At 44.7% G+C, this 21,108-nt stretch overlaps 1 protein-coding gene across 1 annotated transcript in view; it reads right to left on the bottom strand.

Annotated features, from left to right (window-relative positions):
• LOC122920976 (prothrombin-like) overlaps positions 1-20,619 on the bottom strand; it is a 31,878-nt gene extending 11,259 nt beyond the window's left edge. The window contains exons 1-8 of the mRNA XM_044270835.1: positions 20,463-20,619; positions 11,471-11,631; positions 10,410-10,434; positions 8,522-8,575; positions 7,566-7,671; positions 5,862-5,998; positions 4,683-4,988; positions 2,527-2,631 (exon numbers count right to left, since the gene is read on the bottom strand). Coding sequence (XP_044126770.1) covers positions 2,527-2,631; positions 4,683-4,988; positions 5,862-5,998; positions 7,566-7,671; positions 8,522-8,575; positions 10,410-10,434; positions 11,471-11,631; positions 20,463-20,559 — 991 coding nt within the window. The 5' untranslated portion in view covers positions 20,560-20,619. The remainder of the gene's footprint in view (positions 1-2,526; positions 2,632-4,682; positions 4,989-5,861; positions 5,999-7,565; positions 7,672-8,521; positions 8,576-10,409; positions 10,435-11,470; positions 11,632-20,462) is intronic.
• Positions 20,620-21,108: the final 489 nt, after the last annotated feature.

The following is a 21,108-nucleotide window of genomic DNA, read 5'->3' as shown; positions in this document are numbered from 1 at the left end:
TAAATCTGCATATTTTTTATAATACCTGTGTATTATTGTATAATATAGAACTACATGTTTATCATTGACGTCATCTCACGTCAAAAGAACTTATTTATCTGAGGAAATAGTCGGACTCAGATGTGAATTGTATCAGTTTATCTACAATTCACCAGGTAATGATTTTAAGAATTTATGACAAATTTTATAAATTTTATTTTTTTATGGTTAATAATTTTTATGACCATAATTAATAATTCTTAATTGAATTATTACCCCCCCGACAGACGTCACTCGGAAGTAGTACTGTGCCCACCAATCATTCACTTCATGGCCAGGATCACTGACTGTCTCCACCATCTCATGGAACCCTAAGGTGGCATGATCGGCTGTTCCTTTATTACAAGGTATTTACAAACCGGATTCCAAAAAAGTTGGGACACTATACAAATCGTGAATAAAAACTGAATGCAATGATGTGGAGGTGCCAACTTCGAATATTTTATTCAGAATAGAACATAAATCACGGAACAAAAGTTTAAACTGAGAAAATGTACCATTTTAAGGGAAAAATATGTTGAATCAGAATTTCATGGTGTCAACAAATCCCCAAAAAGTTGGGACAAGGCCATTTTCACCACTGTGTGGCATCTCCCCTTCTTCTTACAACACTCAACAGACGTCTGGGGACCGAGGAGACCAGTTTCTCAAGTTTAGAAATAGGAATGCTCTCCCATTCTTGTCTAATACAGGCCTCTAACTGTTCAATCGTCTTGGGCCTTCTTTGTTGCACCTTCCTCTTTATGATGCGCCAAATGTTCTCTATAGGTGAAAGATCTGGACTGCAGACTGGCCATTTCAGTACCCGGATCCTTCTCCTACGCAGCCATGATGTTGTGATTGATGCAGAATCTGGTCTGGCATTATCTTGTTGAAAAATGCAGGGTCTTCCCTGAAAGAGATGACGTCTGGATGGGAGCATATGTTCTAGAACCTGAATATATTTTTCTGCATTGATGGTGCCTTTCCAGACATGCAAGCTGCCCACACGCACTCATGCAACCCCATACCATCAGAGATGCAGGCTTCTGAACTGAGCGTTGATAACAACTTGGGTTGTCCTTGTCCTCTTTGGTCCGGGTGACATAGCATCCCAGATTTCCAAAAAGAACTTCGAATCGTGACTTGTCTGACCACAGAACAGTCTTCCATTTTGCCACACTCCATTTTAAATGATCCCTGGCCCAGTGAAAACGCCTGAGCTTGTGGATCTTGCTTAGAAATAGCTTCTTCTTTGCACTATAGAGTTTCAGCTGGCAACGGCGGATGGCACGGTGGATTGTGTTCACTGACAATGGTTTCTGGAAGTATTCCTGAGCCCATTCTGTGGTTTCCTTTACAGTAGCATTCCTGTTTGTGGTGCAGTGTCGTTTAAGGGCCCGGAGATCACGGGCATCCAGTATGGTTTTACGGCCTTGACCCTTACGCACAGAGATTGTTCCAGATTCTCTCAATCTTCGGATGATGTTATGCACAGTTGATGATGATAGATGCAAAGTCTTTGCAATTTTTCGCTGGGTAACACCTTTCTGATATTGCTCCACTATCTTTCTGCGCAACATTGTGGGAATTGGTGATCCTCTACCCATCTTGGCTTCTGAGAGACACTGCCACTCTGAGAAGCTCTTTTTATACCCAATCATCATGTTGCCAATTGACCTAATTAGTGTTAATTGGTCTTCCAGCTCTTCGTTATGCTCAAATTTACTTTTTCCAGCCTCTTATTGCTACTTGTCCCAACTTTTTGGGGATTTGTTGACACTGTGAAAATTTGAATCAACATATTTTTCCTTTAAAATGATACATTTACTCGGATTAAACGTTTGATCTGTCATCTACGTTCTATTACAAATAAAATATTGACATTTGCCATCTCCACATCATTGCATTCAGTTTTTATTCACAATTTGTTTAGTGTCCCAACTTTTTTGGAATCCGGTTTGTAGGATTTACTACTTATATGGCATGGGTTATTATTGGACATGGATCACTCTATGTTGGCCTCCTTGGTTGTAGGCCAGGAGCATGTTTTTGAAGGTCGAATCCAGGCAAAAGTTTATTTTTGTCTAAAAGGCTGAGGTTTCACTGTCTCTAGAGGCGTAACTTTGGCATGGGCTCTAATGAAAAGATGTAATAGGGCCCCCACCTACCATGTGACATTTATAAAATTGGGTCTTTTGGCTCCCTCAAGCACCAACTTCTAGATTTGATGGCTACTTTTTCACCCCTATAGCTACACCCCTGGCTGTTAGATACCTATAGGCTATAAGTGGCTTTTACATACACAGTAACTTTCTTCTGATTCTCTTTCCCTGTTTGCTTCTGGGTTTTAAGGTCCAACATGGGGTGCATGCGACCCCCATGGCGGTATCCTATGACCATGCCATAAATGTCTGTGATTGGAATACTCATTAGTGTTAGCCTCATAGCTCAAGGCTGTCCCGTCCATGTTTGGACTACATCTATCACACACCATGCTTTCCTCACCTGCTTCTCCTTGGCCAAAGCTCTTCTCATCAAAGAATGTTTGATGTTGTGTTGAATCTGTTCTGCCAGCTTGGCTAGTAATGGGTTCTTCATCTATAGGGCTATCTGCCAGAGACAGGGGTGAGCCCAGCGACAAGAAAAAAGAATAAGAAACAAATGACATGAACAAGTGATTATATAAAAAGTGACCGTTTACCGCCTGATGGGATATGGACATCAGGACAGCAACTGGTGCGCCGACATTTGTAAGCCCACCACATCATGTGTAGATTATTGCTATAGTATATCTTTACAATGGCTGTAGCATTGTTTTAGTGATACAGAACTCCAAATCTTCTGCTTAAATATATAGTTATATGATAAAATGTTAGCTGCCAGCAGTCACCACTAGGGGGAGCTTTGGAGCGAACTGTATATAGCATTAGGATTGAGTTCACTGGACCTCTGACCCCCATGCAGATATATTATGAAAGTAATTAGCACATTATTTTGTGTCCTGTGGACCTCTGCAGTAACATAGTAACATAGTACAGAAGGCCGAAAAAAGACATTTGTCCATCCAGTTCGGCCTGTTATCCTGCAAGTTGATCCAGAGGAAGGCAAAAAAAAAAACTGTGAGGTAGAAGCCAATTTTGCAGGATGATTAAGATCCCTTGGTCATCCTGCAGGCATCTCCATACTAAATCCCTTCAAATAAAGTTAAGTGTTGGGAAGCATGAAAAATGTTGATAACCCCAAAGAATGAGAAACCAACGTGTATCAAGTTCAGAACCCCAATGTCAGTGTTCTGAGACCGGCCTGATAAAACATAATCTCATACTGATTTTGAGTTATAGGTACAAATCTACTGAGAGATGCCCTTTGACACTGGCTGACCTGTTACATGTGCGCTTGGCAGCTGAAGGCATCTGTGTTGGTCCCATTTTCATATGTGCCCGCATTGCTGAGAAAACAATGTTTTATAATATGCAATGGGCCCTATAGGAGCAACAGGGGCGTTTCCATTACACCTAGAGGCTCTGCTCTCTCTGCAACTGCCGTGTCCTCTGCACTTTGATTGACAGGACCAGGCAGTGAAAACATCATTATAACTGACCCTGTCAATCAAGGTGCAATTGCAGAGAGAGCAGAGCCTCTAGGTGTAATGGAAACGCTCCTGTTGCTCCTATAGGGTCCTTTGCATATTATAAAACTTCGTTTTCTCAGCAATGCGGGCACATATGAACATGGGACCAACACAGATACCTTCAGCTGCCAAGTGCACATGTAACAGGTCAGCCAGTGTCATAGGCACAAATCTGCTGACAGATGCCCTTTAAATCATGTCTTCTACTACACACACATTCATAGCTGCATTCACACTTCTGCTACCTACCATTAGCGGCCCAGCAGTTGTGCACTCATATATACAGCTGAATTGTGGTATGGTTTATTACAATATCAGACTATTCATGATTGTTGGATGTAAACTCATCCTGTATCCAGGCTAGAGGCCGTATCTCATCCTGTATCCAGGCTAGAGGCCGTATCTCTTACTGTATCCAGGCTAGAGGCCGTATCTCTTACTGTATCCAGACTAGAGGCCATATCTCTTACTGTATCCAGGCTAGAGGCCATATCTCTTACTGTATCCAGGCTAGAGGCCGTATCTCATCGTGTATCCAGGCTAGAGGCCATATCTCATCGTGTATCCAGGCTAGAGGCCATATCTCATCGTGTATCCAGGCTAGAGGCCATATCTCATCGTGTATCCAGGCTAGAGGCCATATCTCATCGTGTATCCAGGCTAGAGGCCATATCTCATCGTGTATCCAGGCTAGAGGCCATATCTCATCGTGTATCCAGGCTAGAGGCCATATCTCATCGTGTATCCAGGCTAGAGGCCATATCTCTTACTGTATCCAGGCTAGAGGCCATATCTCTTACTGTATCCAAGCTAGAGGCAGCCCAACAGGGTCTTAGAGCCTCTTTTCAGTTGTACAGTTTTCCCCAATAAACTTCTCCTTTCGCTCTCACATTGTAATCACTTACATATCATCATTACATTCACGCATAGAAAGTTTTATTGCAACTCCTTGGTACAGTATTTTTTTTATCAGTGAGTGTAATAAAGGGTAAGGGTGGTAGCGGGGAGCAGATAAGTGAAGGGTACTTACCACAGTAATTTAATTTGCAATAGTCGAAGGTGGTGTTGTTGTGAGACACGTAGCACCACACGCCCTCGTCATCATTGTCTGGGTTCCTGCAGTAATTCTCTTTTAGGACTAAATCTTTCCTGAAGTCTTTGTGGTTGTGCTCCTTCACTAATGGTGAGTTCCAGGGTAAACATGGAAGTCCGGACACTGTCACTGCCAGGGTGCCATCATAATCTAGACCATGATTTGGCACGCAGGGTGTCTCCTCTTTCTTTTGAGTTTTCTGCACTTCCTGCACAATTGGTTCAATTGTAAATCCATTGTTGCCTATGGGGACAATAACCAGGGGGAAATTTTTGGAATGGGGAAGGTATAAAGAGGTGGTCTTCAAGCTGTGATTGTCCAGACATGCTGGAACAACAGCTGGACAGCCAATAGTTAGACCACTGGTATAATGAACCGTTAACCTACTCATTGAAAATGTATTCTATGTCTTATGTACCAGCTCCGGAGATGAAGCGGGTGCCATTTCAGCACTGAATGAGCTACTGATTGTCCACACTAATGCTTCCCTGTCTTCTAAATGTAAGATCCAATACCAAGAATTGAATTACTCTGCAGCAAATGTACTGCGGTCTGCAACTCCAGGTTCTCCAGTTGTTGCAAAACTCCAATTCCTAGCATTTCCTGATACTGGGAGTTGTAGAAGCTAGAGCCACAGGTTGCAGCCTCCAACTTTTGAGAGATAGCCCCGACAATACGAGGAAACCAGAGTTAGGGGGTGACTTAGTCGTAACTTGAAGTTCCTGGGCCCCAAATCCAGCTCTATAATAGAGCCCCTGCCATTTCTACTAGTGTCCTCTTATGTTGCAGAGGAGCCTTTGAGCCCCCTGAGACAGACTAGAGCTTGGGTGGTACTGCTGCCTCTGCACCCCCTATGTCCATGGTGGTTGCAAAATTAAAGGGATGGACCATTAGTGAAAGGGAATTCCAAAGGAGAAGAGAGACAAGAAAATATGGGCGTGAAGAGCTGAGTAAAGTAGTCAAAAGGAGAAGATTATGAGTAGACCAGGCATTGCTGGATATCAGCAAGGAACTGTCCACCATGAAGACAGGAAGTAGATCCAAAAGAAAGATTGGACATCAGAGAAGGGGAATATGGACCCATCGATGACAAATCGAAAACACAACCCTACTTACTACATAAAGGTACTGAACATTCCTCTCTAGCTTTTCCAGCATCCTTGGTATAACACCATGGCCCCAGTGGGTTGTCGTCTGGGTTTCGGCAATAATTCTCAGTCAGATTGCGCCCTGGGTGGGTGGTTGGGTTAATCCTGAGAAAACAGAGAAGTTACAACCCTACAGTGCAGGAAATCTTGAAGTAGCCCAGTCACATCTCATTCCAATGTTTCATTTCAATCTGACGAGTTCCTTGATGGTCACCATCAATCTCTTAAACCCAACATATACACAGCATATAGCAAGGCAGACTAGTCAGGGCAACATTTAGCAGCAGAGGGGTCACTTATTTTATCCCACACAGTATTACAAGAGACGGCAAATCACAGCTAGTAAAGAATCCCATCAATGTCCTGGACATGGACACCTCTTGGGGCCATGAAGAAAATATTTAGTGTTATTTTATGTATCATGTCTGTGATACATTTCAGGAGAAAATGGTTTGACCATAAAAATGACGGTGAGACCTCCAGGACATGTAAAGCATATGTACAGAATATACCATCGATGTCTGATAGATGTGGGGCCCACCTCTTGACAATAGAGGTCCTCCGCATCCAGGCTGTGATGGAAACCAGAGGTGGCCGGGATTACGGAAACAGTCAAACTCGCTGTGCTACGCTGTGAATAGGGCTGAGTTGCTATACTAAGCACAGCCACTGTTGAATGGAGGCTGTTGTGCTCACCAGAGCTTCTGTGAGTGCCACAGCTTCCTCTGACAGCTGATGGGCAAGGTTGCCGAGAGTTGGACACCTGCCGATCTCATACTAGTGACCTATCCAGAGAATAGACCATCCATATGAAAATCCCAGAGAACCCTTTTAAGGCCTCATGCACACGGCCGTTGTTTTGGTCCGCAGTATTTGAGGCTCGTATGCGGACCCATTCACTTCAATGGGGCCGCAAAAGATGCGGACAGCACGCCGTGTGCTGTTCGCATCCGTTGCTCCGTTCCGAGGCCCCGCAAAAATATAGCATGTCCTATTCTTGTCCGTTTTGTGGACAAGAATAGGCATGTCTACAATGGGCCGCCTGTTCCGTAAATTGTGGAAGGCACACGGGCAGCTTCAGTTTTTTGCGGACCGCAAAAAACGGCACGGTCGTGTGCATGTAGCCTAAGGCTACATGCACACAAACGTTTGTTTCCGTGCCCGTTCCATTTTTTTCGTGGATAGGATGCGGACCCATTCATGTTCTATCTTTTTGGGGAACGGAAGTACGGGACGAAACCCCACGGAAGCACTCCGTAGGGTTCCGTTCCATGCTTTCGTTCCGCACCATTCCGCATCTCCGGATTTGCGGACCCATTGAAGTGAATGGTGCGGAATGCCCACGGAACGGCACCCGTGTATTGCGGATCCGCAAATGCGATCTGCAATATGGCCACGGGGAGCACACGCCTGTGTGAAAGAGGCCTTACTGAGAGCCATTACCATTTTGTGTCCACTAGCTTCCATGAAGTTAAGAAAAAAGGGGGCAGATGAGAGCGACACGTGATTTCTGGATCGGATAATACACAAGCTTTGTTTGCTGTGTGGGACCGTGGAGAGACATGAAACTGCATAGGAGCTGTGTGCACAAAACGGTAGCGTGTTTTAAATGAATGATTAATGTGTCTTTCAAGATGAAGCAATGTACAAGTCATACACAGCCAACACTTACTTAGTTTTATGCGGAAAGTTACTCTCCCAGTACTGACAGTCTCGCCCCGACCTGGTGACGCTGATGGTTCCAAAGTAATTCTGACCAATTCCTTCTGCGCAAGTACCTGTCAATCAGGAATGGAGAGAGGTGAGGTGCCGCCTGCTATCACTAATGCACTATGTCTACCATTATTAATTATTACTACTAGTAATACTCTCAATTACTGCCCATAGACCTACTATTATTAGAATTCATTTCTCTAATTAAAGGGGTTTTTCCATGTTCACAATATTGATGCCCATCCTTAAAGGGGTTATCCAGCATTAGAAATAAATGTCTCCAGGAACAGTACCACACCTGTCCAGGGGTTGTGTTTGGTATTACTGCTGAGCTCCTTTGAAGTGAACAAGGCTGAGCTGCAATACCAGGCACATCCTGTGGACAGGCGTGGTGCTGTTTTTGAACGAAAGCAGGTGTATTTTTCTGATCTTGGACAACCCCTTTAAAGGGGCATTCTGACACCGGTGCTATTCTAAAATAGCTGATCAGTGGGGGGTGCAAGGTGTTGGACCCCCACCAATCAGATATTGATTGACTATCCTAAGGATAGGTCATCAGTAGTGAAAACCTGGAATAACCCTTTAAGCTGGCCATACACATGAGATAACTAACCGCCAAACAAGCCAACAGCTATCTCTCCTGATCCGGCTGCCATACATATGCATGCTCGGCCCAGCCAAGCATGCATATGTAGGGAGTGACGAGGAAGCTGCTGGGATTGGGCAGTTGAAATCCAACATGCCTGATTCTCATCTACCACAACATCTGAAGATTCAAGAGGCCACGTAACACATCAGATGATTGGCCGAAGACACGGGTCCGACTGGCATAGATGCCATGGAGATGAATGGTGTGTAGCATATTACATGTATGTAGAGCAGGGGAATCATGGAAGCAGACGGACATCCGCTCACCTGACATGCAGCGGTCCAGGGACTCTCTCGGCGGCTTCTTTTCAGGATGACAAGCTGTGAAGGAGCATGAAACAACCTTTCACTTGAATCCAAAAAGTGGCATTTATAGGAAGTATATTATAAATCACTAGGATCAGTCCTAAAGGATTAATAAAACATGGCTGCTATCTTCCAGAAACACTGCCACACCTGTCCATGGGTTGTGTGTGGTCTTGCTGCTCAGTCCTATTCAAATCAGTGTAGCTGAGCTGCAATACCAGGCACAGCCTGTTGACAGGAGTGGAGCTGTTTATGGAATAAATCAGTCATGTTTTTTCAATCTTGAACAACCCTTTAACAATACAGAAAAATATGAATATTTTGTGGTTTGGTTAGTACAGGTAGGGGCATAGCTAGTAGGCAGGGCAGACAGAGCATGCGTCCAGATACAGGGTGCCAAGGGGCACCACCAACTCTCTCTGCCTTGGCAAACATATTTAGATATAGCCCCTGGGTGAAGCTACTCTTAGAGCTCATTCAGACGGCCGTATGAATGAGTCCGCATCCGTTCCGCAATTTTTCTTGAACGAGTGCGGACCCATTCATTTCAATGGGGCCGCAAAAGAGGCGGACAGCACTCCGTGTACTGTCCGCAATCGTGGTTCCGTTCCGCGGCCCCGAAAAAAAAGACAGACCATGTCCTATTCTTGTCCGTAATCACGGACAAGAATAGGCATTTTGTATTATAGTTGCGTCCATGTGTGCTCCGCAAATTGCAGAACGCACATGGTCGGTATCTGTGTTTTGTGGATCCGCAAACCCCTACGGTCGTGTGAATGCGCCATTAGGGTATAGGTATGGTCAGGTTTCTTCATGGATCATAAAAGGGGAGAACGTATGAAGGGCAAATACAACTTCTCCTCTTTTTTTTATTTCACTTCTGGTTTTGGCTTCTAAAGCTGCATCGTGACACCTGACCTTGTGGTCATACCCTTAGGCCTCATGCACACGACCATGGTGTGTTTTGCGGTCCACAAATCGCGGACAAGAATAGAACAAGTTATATTTTTTTAGCGGGGCCATGGAACGGAGCAACGGATGTGGACAGCACACGGAGTGCTGTACAGCATCGTATGCGGCCCCATTGAAGTGAAACGGAGGCTCGGATGCGGACCCAAACAACGGCCGTGTGCATGAGGCCTTAGTATAAGGACATACCCCTAGGCAAACATTTCCAAAATATCTCCTTGGGGACTAGGAACATTGAGCCATAATCACTGACATTTTCCAAGTGGGTCATACAAGAGGTCAAGTTATGTTCTGAGTTCTTTTGATGACTAGAAGATATTGCTATCACACATGAAGATGGAAGGATGATGTGGCTGAATGTACAACCGCCATAGGGACAGGCCACAACACCGATACATGGCTTGGCAGGTGGAGTGTATTGGGCGTCTGGCTGCATTCTCAGGGGCCTTTGGCTGTACTGCATTGTTATAAAGGAGTAGGCCAGGGATCATCAACCTTCGGCAAGCCAGCTGCTGTGAAACTACAACTCCCAGTATGCACACCTATTCGGCAGTTCTTGTATCTTTCATAGAAGTGAAAGGAGGATTCTGGGAGTTGTAGTTTCAGAACAGCTGGAGTGCCAGTGGTTGCTGATCCCTGGACTAGGCTGACACATTTAGAGGGCTTTGTTAGGTGGGCACTACTGTGTGTATACGTCCTGCGCACCCCCCAATTGTACCAACAAACCATTCCAGGACATGCTGTGCTCGTCACGTAGACGCAGTCATACCCTCCTGCATTGCTTCATAACAGGCGACCGCTGAACTGTGAGGAAATCAGCAAACACACAGACACCAGTGCACTGAGATAAGTGATGTGTTTTCATTATTTCATTACTTACCTTGATACTGGTGCCAGAATGTGTCCTGTAATATAGAAGACACATGGTTGTGAAGATGATATATGTACATTTGCACAGGCACAAGGTGTTCTTGGCAACAAGGCACATCCATACAATACAATTCAGATGGACAAAATGAATGAACACAATCACTAAGGGGCAGCGTGTAGTTGATCAGTGTTCTTAGGTAAGGATAAGGGCTAATGATGTTGAAACACACATCAGCATGTTGGTACTATAATTGCATTGTGGGCATAATTGCATAAATAGCATGGCATTGTCCACCATTCTAAAATAATTGCTTGGATTTGTGACGGCAGTGATGTCATGCACATATATTCTGTTTTTAAGAAAGTAATGCTGCACTCAGAAACTTGTAATTAAGAAAATCTCTAAGCAGTGCCAAAGGCGTTCAGGTGCTCTCTGCAGCATCAGCAGCCCTTATGTACTTATGGAAGTCCTTGATGACATGAGCTCACGGGCTCCACAGAAGCATTTATGACTTGTCATGTTTATGACATCAGAGCTCACTCATTTTATACAATAACATTCCAGCCAGGCAAGGGCGAAGCTAAAGGCTCATGGGTGATGGTGCAAGAGTTCAGCTTGGGCCCCCCCTTCCCTCAGGGAAGCACATAGCGTCGACCTAACCGTTTCCCTCCAGGCAGAGGTATAACTTGACCAGCATGCACTTTTTATAATACTGGTGCCTTCTTATGCACCACAAGGGTCTTTGGTCCCCCTCAGGCTCCTGGGTTCAGGCTGGGCCACCAGAGTACCAAAGGGTGGTGGCTAATCTCTAATAAAATAGTAAGCCCTAAAGGCCCAACAGAAAGCAACCCTGTCTGAAAGTGACTTTGGAGTCAATCATTTACCACTAGGGTCTATTTCTTATTAGCATTTTCAAAGTGGATGTGTATATGTCCTGTATAGACTGGGGGTGAACCTGCAGAGTCATTTCCTGTGGTGGTTCCAAGAAACCCGAGTCCCATGCTGACTGAGGTTTATAAAACATGTACATGTATTAACATCACATGAGCCTTACAACCTGATCGTCTCACCGTGGCATCTTTTGACTCCTTTATTTCTCTCGCTTCCTCGTAGTTACATAATTCCTCCATGCACTCTCTTTCCATATTTCCTTGCTTCAGTTCCTCCCAAAGCATATTTGCTCTCCTCGAGCGTTTGAGGACAGACATCGCCTCTTGGTTGCTGATGAACACTAGGAAGAGATGGGGAAATGTATATCACGTTATCATCGTTTGGGTTGGACCACTGGCTTTATGGCTCCTGAAAAGTTGGAGTCCTCCTTCTCCTTATCTGTGCAGAATGACAGTCTAGAAAACTGGACGGATACCAAACATAGATCGTCTATAGGATTCAGGTCGGCTAACAAGAAGGCAATCCAACCTCAGGGCATGGCTTGAATGAAGGCTTGGGGTTACGGGGATAGCTACAGGGGCATAGCCAAAATACTCAAGACTGGCAGACATGGTGAGAGGAAAGTGGAAATATTATATTGAACCTATTTCTCAGTCGGAAGAGAAGCTCTGGAGTACAAACAGCTGCTCTTACATGTGAGATATTGCGCCGCCCAAAGCTGGCCACACATGTTAGATGTGTGCCGGACGAACCCGCCAATTGCAGGAGGACCAATTTGTGTATTGGGGCTAATGGTTCTCCTTTGAAGGGGTAGTGCAAGCTACAGAGCAGATACTTTTAGCAGGATCCTCATAGCAGTGCCCATAGATTAGATTAAAGCAAATGTAATGCCCAAACAATGAAGCCAAATACTCTCTAATGCCCCTACAGAAATCCATGATGAATACTCTTGTCTCTATCCTTCTCTGGAGATCGAGGGGTTGGCCGGTGGACACGTTGATGAGCAGCAGCAATATTTCTAAATGTCAGTATCTAAGGGAGGGAGGTCATCCATGGTCCCCAGCCAAAAATCTTTTTAAAGATACAATGGGCATTCAATATCAGATCAGTGGGGAAGGGGGCGACTTAGATTACTGAAGAGGCTGCATCACCCCGATGAGTACAATGTAGACGTCTTTGTTGACCAGGCACGGTGCCTTACATTTGGTAGTGGTAGTGCCTAGTATTGCAGCTCAGTGCCGTTTACTTAAAGGGGTTGTCCCACAAAAAAATATTCAACAGTTTTCAAACCAGCACCTGGATCAGAATATTTTTGTAATTGCATGTAATTAAAAATGTTGTATAGCCACTGAGTTATTCAATAAAATGTATCTGTATAGCGCCACCTGCTGTTTGCTTTTTTTTATTTCTTTGTCCGACTCACTTAGATCGCCACACATGCTCAGTTGATAGGGAGAGAGCTACAGAAGAATAGACATACCCCCTGAGCTGCAGCAGAATGGACACACCCCCTGAGCTGCAGCAGAATGGACACACCCCCTGAGCTGCAGCAGAATGGACACACACCCTGAGCTGCAGCAGAATGGACACACACCCTGAGCTGCAGCAGAATGGACACACACCCTGAGCTGCAGCAGAATGGACACACACCCTGAGCTGCAGCAGAATGAACACACCCCCTGAGCTGCAGCAGAATGGACACACTCCCTGAGCCGCAGCAGAATGGACACACCCCCCGAGCCGCAGCAGAATGGACACACCCCCTGAGCCGCAGCAGAATGGACACGCCCCCTGAGTTGCAGCAGAATGGACACGCCCCCTGAGCTGCAGCAGAATGGACACACCCCCTGAGCTGCAGCAGAATGGACACACCCCCTGAGCTGCAGCAGAATGGACACACACCCTGAGCTGCAGCAGAATGAACACACCCCCTGAGCTGCAGCAGAATGGACACACACCCTGAGCTGCAGCAGAATGAACACACCCCCTGAGCTGCAGCAGAATGGACACACTCCCTGAGCCGCAGCAGAATGGACACACCCCCTGAGCTGCAGCAGAATGGACACACCCCCTGAGCTGCAGCAGAATGGACACGCCCCCTGAGTTGCAGCAGAATGGACACGCCCCCTGAGTTGCAGCAGAATGGACACGCCCCCTGAGCTGCAGCAGAATGGACACACCCCCTGAGCTGCAGCAGAATGGACACACCCCCTGAGCTGCAGCAGAATGGACATACCACCTGAGCTACAGCAGAATGGACATACCACCTGAGCTGCAGCAGAATGGACATACCCCCTGAGCTGCAGCAGAATGGACATACCCCCTGAGCTGCAGCAGAAGACACTGCCCTTGAGCTGCCAGCTTGATATAATGAATGTGGAGATCTCTGGATCCATGTAAGGTACAGGGCTGGTTCTAGCTTTGTCCGAAAGAGATTGTCATTTACTATATGATGTCTGATTTTCCATTTTTACGTTAACAATAGCATAACCCCTTTAACTCCTACACGCCCCACAACATAACTGTATGCAGCACCCGTCCCATACATAACTATGTAATACAGCCGGCACCCGGCCACAATGACTGGGATTGGAGATTGTAGATCCCGTCATTTAAAAACTGCAGTATCAAAGGGGATAGACAGGGGGAGGGGGCTCAGATTGAAGCCTCTGTGGCGAAATCACAGGGTTTCAATTGGTTGCCTTGGGCCTTGTGATGGCTTCCAGCGCTGTCATAGCGAGCTGCCTGAAAAGTCGTGCCCGAGGCAAACCGTGAAAATCCAACCGTATAATATTGCAGTCTATGGTACAAGCAATAGGGAGAATGCACATCCCAGTCCCCTAAGGGGACTAAAATTACAATGAAAAAAGTAAGAAGAAAAGTTTTTTAAAAATGTAAAAAAAACACAAAAATATAAAAAAAAAATCTAATCACTCCATTTCCCAATTTTACACATAAAAAAAATAAACATAAAAGGCAATATTACAAATATTTTCATATATTACAAATATATTACAAATATTTGCATAACTGAGTGGAGAATTGGCCGGACATAAATCGCAGTGTGCAGAGGTTTGTGTACAACCGTTTCTCCATTTGTCTGCCGGAATGCGTACAAACGGAAAGACTGAACGCAATCGCAGAAAAAAACTGACTGAACTTGCGTGTACCATCTGAGAGATTCTGTAACGCTTGTGTGAAAGAGGCCTCAATGGGGCTGGCGGACATTCCCTCCGCATCTAGCAGTGCCGGATCCGGTGAATTCCGGCTGTTCTCTGCCGGAATTTACACCAGAGGTATGAAAGTAGCCTAACTGATGCACAGGATCCTGTTTACTTCTGTTCTTCTGATGAATCAGAAGAACGGAAAATGAAATGGTGACGCAAACTCTCCCTAAGCACTTTAGGGGGTATGAAATGCCTTAATAAATTCCCCCATAATGTTTCAATTTCTAATCATTTGCAAAATATTAGTTTGCTGTCACTGAATGGGAAGGCTCTTGTTTTAGAGGCAGTAAACCTGTCCATGGTCCTGCTCTCAGTAAAGAAGTGGATACAAATATATCCTGTTTTGATATCACATAGTTTGCTACAATGTATCTGTCTGGCGTCCAGGCTGCTTAGCTCAGAGCATTGTTTCAGGATACAATTGTATCCACTTCTTAGAGTAGGACTAGATATACAAAGGGTTTACAGCCTCTGAAAGTAAACAAGAATGCTCTCATTCACCGCCAGCTAACGGATTTCTTACAAATGATGAGGAATCCGAACCACAAGGGGGCACATGTACTATAGTGTTTGCTACCGTTTTTAGTAAAAAAAAAAAAGCTGTTTAAAGGGCCCTTTACGTGGGATGACAATTGACTCTTTCCTGGTGGCAGATGGTGCTGTGTAAACACTATGGGCCAGATTTATCATTAGCTCAAGTCAGAATAATGGGGTGAAAACGTCGCATATTTTTGCGCAATCACTAAAACTGTGCATAAATTTGCGACTTTTTTCGGCTCTGCTCTATGCTCACTAGTTTTCTGAAAGTGGGCTTTTTTATGTAAATTAATCTCTAGACAGATTTTCTATTACGACTATTTAAAAAGTCACAAAAAAGTCGCAAAAAAAATACTCAATTTAACTCCAGTGAGGACCATGCTTATCTTATGCGACTTTTTATTGGAACAAGCGACTTTTTCGTAAAGACGGGTGACTTTTGTAAAGCCGCTTACTGACGGATAAACTGATATTGTCAAACCACATTTATCACAGTCTGATAAATAAGTCTGATAGCGCTGGAGGAGCTAAAAAAAAAATAAAAAAATGTAACTCACCTTAATCCACTTGCCCGCACAGTCGGCATCTCCTTCTGTCTTGATCTTAGCTTTGTGTAGCAACAAGGACCTTTGGTGACGTCACAGTCATCACATGATCCATCACATGATCTTTTACCATGGTGATGGATCGTGTGATGACCGGAGTGACGTCACCACAGGTCCTGTTGCTACAAAAAGCTAAGATGAAGACAGAAGGAGATGCCGACTACGTGAACAAGTGGACTAAGGTGAGTTAAAAAAAAAAATCGCTATTTTACTATGCGTTTTGTATTCAGAATGCTATTATTTTCCCTTATAACCATGTTATAAGGAAAAATAATACAATCTACCAAACACGCGCAATCTTTCTCACGCGAGTGCAAAACGCATTACAAAAAATTGCGGGTGTTTCGGCAATGCACCCGCACATTTTCCCGCAACGCCAGTCTGAAAGAGGCCTAAGGGCTCGTTCACACGAACGTGTGCTGCCCGTTGCCGTATTGCAGACCGCATTTGCGGATCCGCAATACACTGAAAAAGCCATACGGTCGTGTGCAAGAGGCCTAATAGGACATGTTCTATCTTTGAACGGAAAAACGGAAATACAGAAACAGAATGCATAAGGAGTACATTCCGTTTTTTTTGCAGACCCATTGAAATGAATATACGGAACGCAAAAAACGGAACGTAAACTGGAAGAAAAGAAAAAGCGTCCGTGTGCATGAGGCCTAAGGCTTGATTTGATATTAGATATCACACAGACCAGGTCCTATGATGCCCCTCATGGGCAATCCTGCTTTCACCCCTGGATTAAGGGTAGATGAAAGGTTTCTAATATGGAATAGATCTTCGTATCCCAGGGTCCATGACGTCATGAAGAATACAAAAGTAGTGTCCTACGAATCCCTTGATCTGGGTGACAGGCTTAAAGGCTCTCTGAGGCTCACGTATGCTCAGATGAGATCTTACCTAAATAGCTTCCTCAGCCAAAAGGACTTTGATATCCTTTTTCTAAAACCCGACACTCACTTCAGACTGTTATCACAGATGGATAAGATTCTACTGGACCAGAGCAACCCAGATGTAGATCCCTATTTTCAAAAATGGGAAGTAGACCTACAACTCACTTTTTCACCGGAGGACATTCTCAAGATGTGTACGTTCTCTCATGGATTGTCTGTAGCAGCCCATGCAAAAAATAATAATTTTAAGGTTCTCTCCAGGTGGTATTACTGCCCGACAACCCTTCACCAAATGTTCCCTAATGTATCCAGCTTATGTTGGAGATGTGGACAGGAGGAGGGAACCGTGTTAGATATATGGTGGTCTTGCCCTAATATAAGCAAATTCTGGGACCAAGTGCTCCAGGTTTACGGCAAATTTTCAGGGAAGAAGGTGTCCAACCTACCCAAAGTGACTCTTCTCTGGCTAGTACCAGGGACTTTAGCCCAAATCAAGAAGAGTGCTCTGAGGTTCTTCCTCACAGCAGCACGATTAGTGATACCGAGGCACTGGAAATCGAGGGTTGCGCCCCCTCTCTGTGAATGGGCTGCTGAGCGCTGACATTTATTTAGAATGGAAGAACTGATTGCATACTCTCATGATCAGGGGGATAGGTTCTATACTAGATGGAACTCTCTCTCTCTCTCTCTCTCTCTGTTCCTTTACTCCACAGAGTTCTCCAGGCTTTTGGGAGAGCTTCCCAAGTGATGTTAAGAAACTGACATTGTGACATCATATATCGATGGGACTGGGGCGAGTGTGTCATCTAGGCATTAGCAAAAGGAGTTGGTATAAAAGACTCCTTACCTCCTCCCCCTGCCCTTCATTCCTTCCCCTCATTCCTCCCTATAAGGCCCCTTGCAGACGAGCGATAATTCCGCACGGTGCAATGCGTGATGTGAACGCATGGAATCCGGACCCATTCATTTAAATGGGGCTGTGCAGATGAGCGGTGGTTTTCACTCATCACTTTTGCGTTGCGTGAAAATTGCAGCATGTTCTATATTCTGCGATTTAGAAGTGAATGGGGCTCCGTGAAAAATCGCATTGCATCCGCAAGCAAGTGCGGATGCGATGCAATTTTCACGGATGGTTGCTAAGAGATGTTGTTTGTATACTTTCAGTTATTTATCACGCGCGTGAAAAACGCAGTAAACGCGTTGAACCCGCGCAATAAAAACTGAACAACTGAACATGATTGCAAACAAAACTGAAGGGCTTTGTTTGCAAAATCGCACAGTTTTCACTGAACGCATCCGCAATGCATCCGGACATAATCCAGACACGCTCATGTTCAAGGGGCCTAACACTTACGCTATTTTCCTTTTTTTTCATTCCACTTCTTTTCTTTATTTTATACGGTTATTGGTTTACACTTTGGATTTAGTTATTTCTGATGACATCTAAAGAATTGCAATAGCTGTCACTACTAATATTTTTCCACCTTCTGCCTTGTTTTTTCACTGATATAGGCCTCATGCACACGACTGTTGTGTGTTTTGCGTTCCGCAAATTGTGGATCCACAAAACATGGATTGCGTCCGTGTGCGTTCAGCAATTTGAGAAATGGCACAGACAGCCATTAATATAACTGCCTATTCTTGTCCGCAAAATGGACAAGAATAGGACAGGTTATATATTTTTTGTGGACCACGGAACGGAGCAACGGATGTGTTCTGTCCGCATCTTTTGTGGCCCCATTGAAGTGAATGGGTCCCCATCCAAGTTGCAAAAACTGCGGCTTGGATGCGGACCAAAAAAACATTCTGTTCATGAGGCCATAGACTGTGATTGTGAGTGTATATGTACTAGTTGATTTGAAGTCTATGTATCTGGATATATTTTTTTAAATAAAATTTGAGTAAACATAAAAGAGGGCTAGCCACGGAAATTAGAAGGTGCCAGTAAACAGGGGCAGATTTTTCATTTTTGGGGCCCCAAGTTATGTCTGAGGGCCCCTGTTGCATCACTAAGCCTCAGGGCTCATGCACACAACTGTATGTATTTTGCAATCCAGAAAACATGGATCCGCAAATAATACGGATGATGTCCGTGTGCATTCCGTATTTTGCACAACGGAACAGCCGGCCCTTAATAGAACAGTCCTATCCTTGTCCATAATGCGGACAATAATAGGACATGTTCTATTTTTTTGTGGAACGGGCATGCATGGAGACATACTGAAACCGAATGCACACGGCGTAACTTCATTCATTGAAATGAATAGTTCTGCATACAGTCCTCAAAAAACAGAATGGACATGAAAAGAAAATATGTTTGTGTGCACGAGCCCTCACTCTCAGCAGTCCAGCAGTCTGGCCACTTCAGCTTTACCCTACTGGGCCCCAGTGCAACTGAACTGGGAGCAGGGGCATATGTCTGCCCCTGGTTTGCACATTTTTTTATTTTCAGCCAACTGCTTGTGGGGGCCCCCGATCTCTGTGGCCTCAAGCATTTGCTTGGTTTGCCTGGCACAGAGGTGGTTGTCAGACTCCTCAAGATCATGAGCTATAACTCACACTATAAATGCTCAGTGATTTCAGGGCGAAGCTAAATAAACTATTCAACTTTCCAGGATTTAGATATTGATGGCCTAGCCTCAAGATCAGTGTGGGTCCGACTCCCAGCGACCCCACCAAACAGATGGTTCTGGGTGCCGCCTGTGCTGGAAACTATACAGTGGAGGCAGAAGGTTCTGTCCACTGTAAATGCTGAGCTGCAGTACAACACCACCAGAATCTACTGGACCCACTGATCTAAGTCCCAGGAAACCCTTGAAGCGCCTTCTTATTTTCCATGTATCTTATGCAATGATAGATAGATAGAGATAGTATTGGTTGGGATTAATAAAACAGGTCCAGCACCCTTTCACCTGAGTTTGGAGTGCTGCCTTATTTGTTACCTGACCAATAGATCAATAGACAGAAAGATAGATGGAAATAGATAGGTATTAGATAGATAGATATATAGGAGCTAGAGAGATTATATATATATAGATAAATAGGATATATATATATATATATATCTATAGATGATAGCTATATAGATATTACATAGATAGATATATACGGTAGATAGATAGACAAAGGCCCCATTGAGCTGGGCTGAAAAGTTGCTTACAGGGGTACTAAACGGGTCTGACACCCTTTACCCACGTCGGAGTGCGGCCTCATTATTTGTCTTTTGGAGGTTATCTATGGACTTTGTCGCCTACAGTTCATGAGGATTGCACCCGACCTTCACTTTTGCTGTGCTGCTGTTGCTCTATGTTTTTGTAGATAGATATGAGATAGATAGATACTGAGAGGAAGATAAGACACCATGGACTATTATACCCCCATACTGCCCCTTTAACCCAACATCCACCCCCTTTAATTCCCACATCAAACCCCCCTCCACAATACCTATTATTTATTTTGCTTTGGCAATGCTAAATGTTTTACTTGGACGTGCCAATAAAGCTTTATTGAATTGAATAGATAGATAGATATATGATAGATAGATAGATAGATAGATAGATAGATAGATATATGATAGATATTACATAGATGAGGTGGCTCAGTGGTTAGCACCGCTGGGGTCCTAGGACAACATCTACATGGAGTTTGTCCTCCCGCACTGATAGGACTGTAGATTGTGAGCCCCATTGGAGACAGTATTGATAATGTCTGTAAAGCGCAGCGGAATATGTCAGCGCTATATAAGTGAGTAAAATAAATACCGTCTCCTGAATTTGACAGACCTCGACATGGACTCTCCCATTCTGCTGGTCATACTTATAAATCCCTGCTTTATCTACAGTCCCCATTGTATGACCGGCCACTATCCCCTGTATTGTTCAGCCAGTCACTAAATCCCATTCTTACCATTGTCACCCAGAGCCAGGGGCAGCAGGAAGGCCAGAAGTAATCCACAGATGATCCCGGTTTGCTGCGGCATGCTGGGGAAGAGAAGGCTTTGCATGGCAGCTGTAAGTCAAATGAAGGGATAGTTGGAACATTCTCCAATGTGGGACAGAGACCCTCCTCTGGGCTTTCTCCCTCCCCCCTCATTCAGCCTCTGGGGTCAGGACCAGTTACACATTGACCAGCAAACCCTGAGGCCTCCTCCTTACCATAGTGTTACATGATTTATTGACTTGCACAAAGTACCAGACGGTTGTGGGCCACCATTAGAACTGGACCCTGCCACCTTGCGTGGTCCTCTGTCCACTGACACGGGCAGGGATGCCCGTCTTGCTAACAGTAATGACCAATACAAGTATTAGCGCCCTATACACTGCAGGGTATAACGGTAATAACCATACACGCTAACAGTCGTGGAAAAAGGGACCCACTGCCTGCACAGTGGCATCTGTATAATTGTGCCCAGGACCCAGGACCAAACGCCAGTCCCTGTGACCATCACAGAAATCTGCAGCATGTCTATTCTTTGTGTGAGTCCGCATCTTCTGTAGGGTACTTTTCCCTATAGACTTCAATGGGGTTGAACAGAAAAACTGCCAATTTTTCA

The sequence above is a fragment of the Bufo gargarizans genome, chromosome 10 (genome assembly GCF_014858855.1).
Source record: "Bufo gargarizans isolate SCDJY-AF-19 chromosome 10, ASM1485885v1, whole genome shotgun sequence".
Taxonomy (NCBI): Eukaryota; Metazoa; Chordata; class Amphibia; order Anura; family Bufonidae; genus Bufo; species Bufo gargarizans.
Note: the sequence above shows the minus strand (reverse complement) of the source record. Positions and strands in the feature narration are given on the sequence as shown.